At 36.5% G+C, this 1,973-nt stretch overlaps 1 protein-coding gene across 1 annotated transcript; it reads left to right on the plus strand.

The window, feature by feature from the left end:
- Positions 1-1,360: 1,360 nt before the first annotated feature.
- Positions 1,361-1,973, plus strand: LOC106523769 (uncharacterized; the record flags this gene model as incomplete). Its single annotated transcript, XM_014017312.1, is given in 1 exon segment — positions 1,361-1,973. A coding segment is annotated over 1 exon segment (324 nt), but the record flags the coding sequence as incomplete, so codon positions are not given.

A 1,973-nucleotide genomic window follows, 5' to 3' on the forward strand; every position in this document is an offset into this window, starting at 1 on the left:
GCGGTCCGCAGCTCGCCATTTCCGCTGATTTCGCTAAAGTCCTGTTTCGGATGGTGAGGTGATTTGATGGTCAGACTCCACTTGAAAATGGAAAAAAATCAAAGGTAAGTTGGATAAAAACCTTTAAACCAATGTTTCATGGAATGTCACAAATCATCAGCGAACGGTAGACAAAGTTAGTAAAAGTTTCATTTTCCTGAGCATCGCAGCTAACGTGCGCACAGATTTAGATAGTTTTAGTAGTAACTTTCTATCTGTTCATAATTAGCTGTATGTGGTGTTGTCTGTCTTATGAAAGGTTTTTTATCAGGCAGTATTTTAATAAGAACAGTAAAATGTAAAACACATGGCTGTGGATTGGTCAAGACAGGCTCCACTTCGAAAACGATTAATTTTTATTTATTAATTTTTTTCCCGCACAAACACCAAGTATTAGGGTACTTGCGCGGTGCTTTCTAAATAAGGAGCTTCATAGCTTTACGTTCAGAGAATGTAAAAAAAAGGAGAGAAAACATCAGATGTCAACCCGGAGGTCAAAGCCATAATGGGTCAGACATTACCCTTGCGGCTGAAGCTCACCAATTTTTACTAACATCAAATGCGAATTTTCAAAAAAATTTGCTCAACACTCCTGACATTGTCCTTTTTGTTTTTACWTTACTTAAGATAAGATAGATAAGAGAAGATAAAAAACTTTATAGATCCCACAATGGGGAARTTTGCACATTACTGCAGCTCAATACATGAGTGGGTGAGATCGAATAAAGAAGTAAGACAAAAGGAAAGAGAAAAAAGACACTATGCGCATAATACATAAAAACTTGCTGTTTTTTAAAGCTGTTTATAAAGAATAATCATAATTAAGGATGACAGCAGAACACCTTCAGATGTCACTTTGGATTTGAGCAATAGTTGATGTGGAAATTTCAAAATAAAGACCCTCCAAATGTTGACATTTGTTTTCCTTGTTTGCTTTGTCTATTGCACGGAAATTGTTAATTTGCAAACACCAATTTGAATTGTACATATTTAAATGATTTTTTTGGGTCATGTTTTTTCACATCCATATCTAGCTTTGTTAAACACTTCTGGTGAAGTACTGTCTAACATTGTATGAAATCACACGTACTTGCATGTAAAAACAATACAAGAAATATAATCAGAAACACTATTGGCCAAGTACGCTTAGAATAGAATATGTTGACACTGTAAATGTGGATGGACACACTAATCTATGAACTTAACTTACACTAAAAAATATAAAAGTGAAGTAGTGGAGATACAAATTGAATTAAAAAATTCATCAAATAAAATGTACATTTACAGGAACAGGACTGTGTTTTGGGACAGTGAACATGATCGCAACAGACACTTCCAAAGTGTTTGATCTTGGTTTTCCAGAACAAGTTCTATTCATGTAATGTTTTGGAAACTAACTTTTTTGTTGCAAAAGGTTTAATCCAATGTTTAATAATTGTAATGCATTTGTGTGATTGTGTCATATAATTGTAAGTTTGAACAGATAAAATTAACTATCCCTGTACAAATTGTATTGTGTGTGTGTGACGTCTAATTTCAGATACGAAGAAGCCAGCAAGAGAGCAGCAAGTTTGATACAGGATGCTGTTCAGTGCCTCATTCCTTTAGTGATGGAGAMAAAGACCTCAGAGAGTACAGTGACCACTGAAAGGGAAGAGACAGTCATTGCTGTCCCTGAAAATGATCATCCCCTTCGCATGTCGAGTTTTCTGCCAAGCTCCTCGTCTGTCAGTGGCCCTCACATAGCTGCTATTCAAACTCCATCTTACCCTGGACCATCAAGACAAGATATGATCCAGTCCAGGATGTCAGCCTTATTTAGGCCATATCCCAAGCAAAAGGGTCCCAAAAAGCCCTGGTTAAAGAGACAATATGAGACACCCTGGTCTCACGACTTTTTCTGTCTCTCTGATCCCGAGTCAGATATGTCACCA

This window comes from Austrofundulus limnaeus, unplaced genomic scaffold (assembly GCF_001266775.1).
Source record: "Austrofundulus limnaeus strain Quisiro unplaced genomic scaffold, Austrofundulus_limnaeus-1.0 Scaffold166, whole genome shotgun sequence".
Classification (NCBI taxonomy): Eukaryota; Metazoa; Chordata; class Actinopteri; order Cyprinodontiformes; family Rivulidae; genus Austrofundulus; species Austrofundulus limnaeus.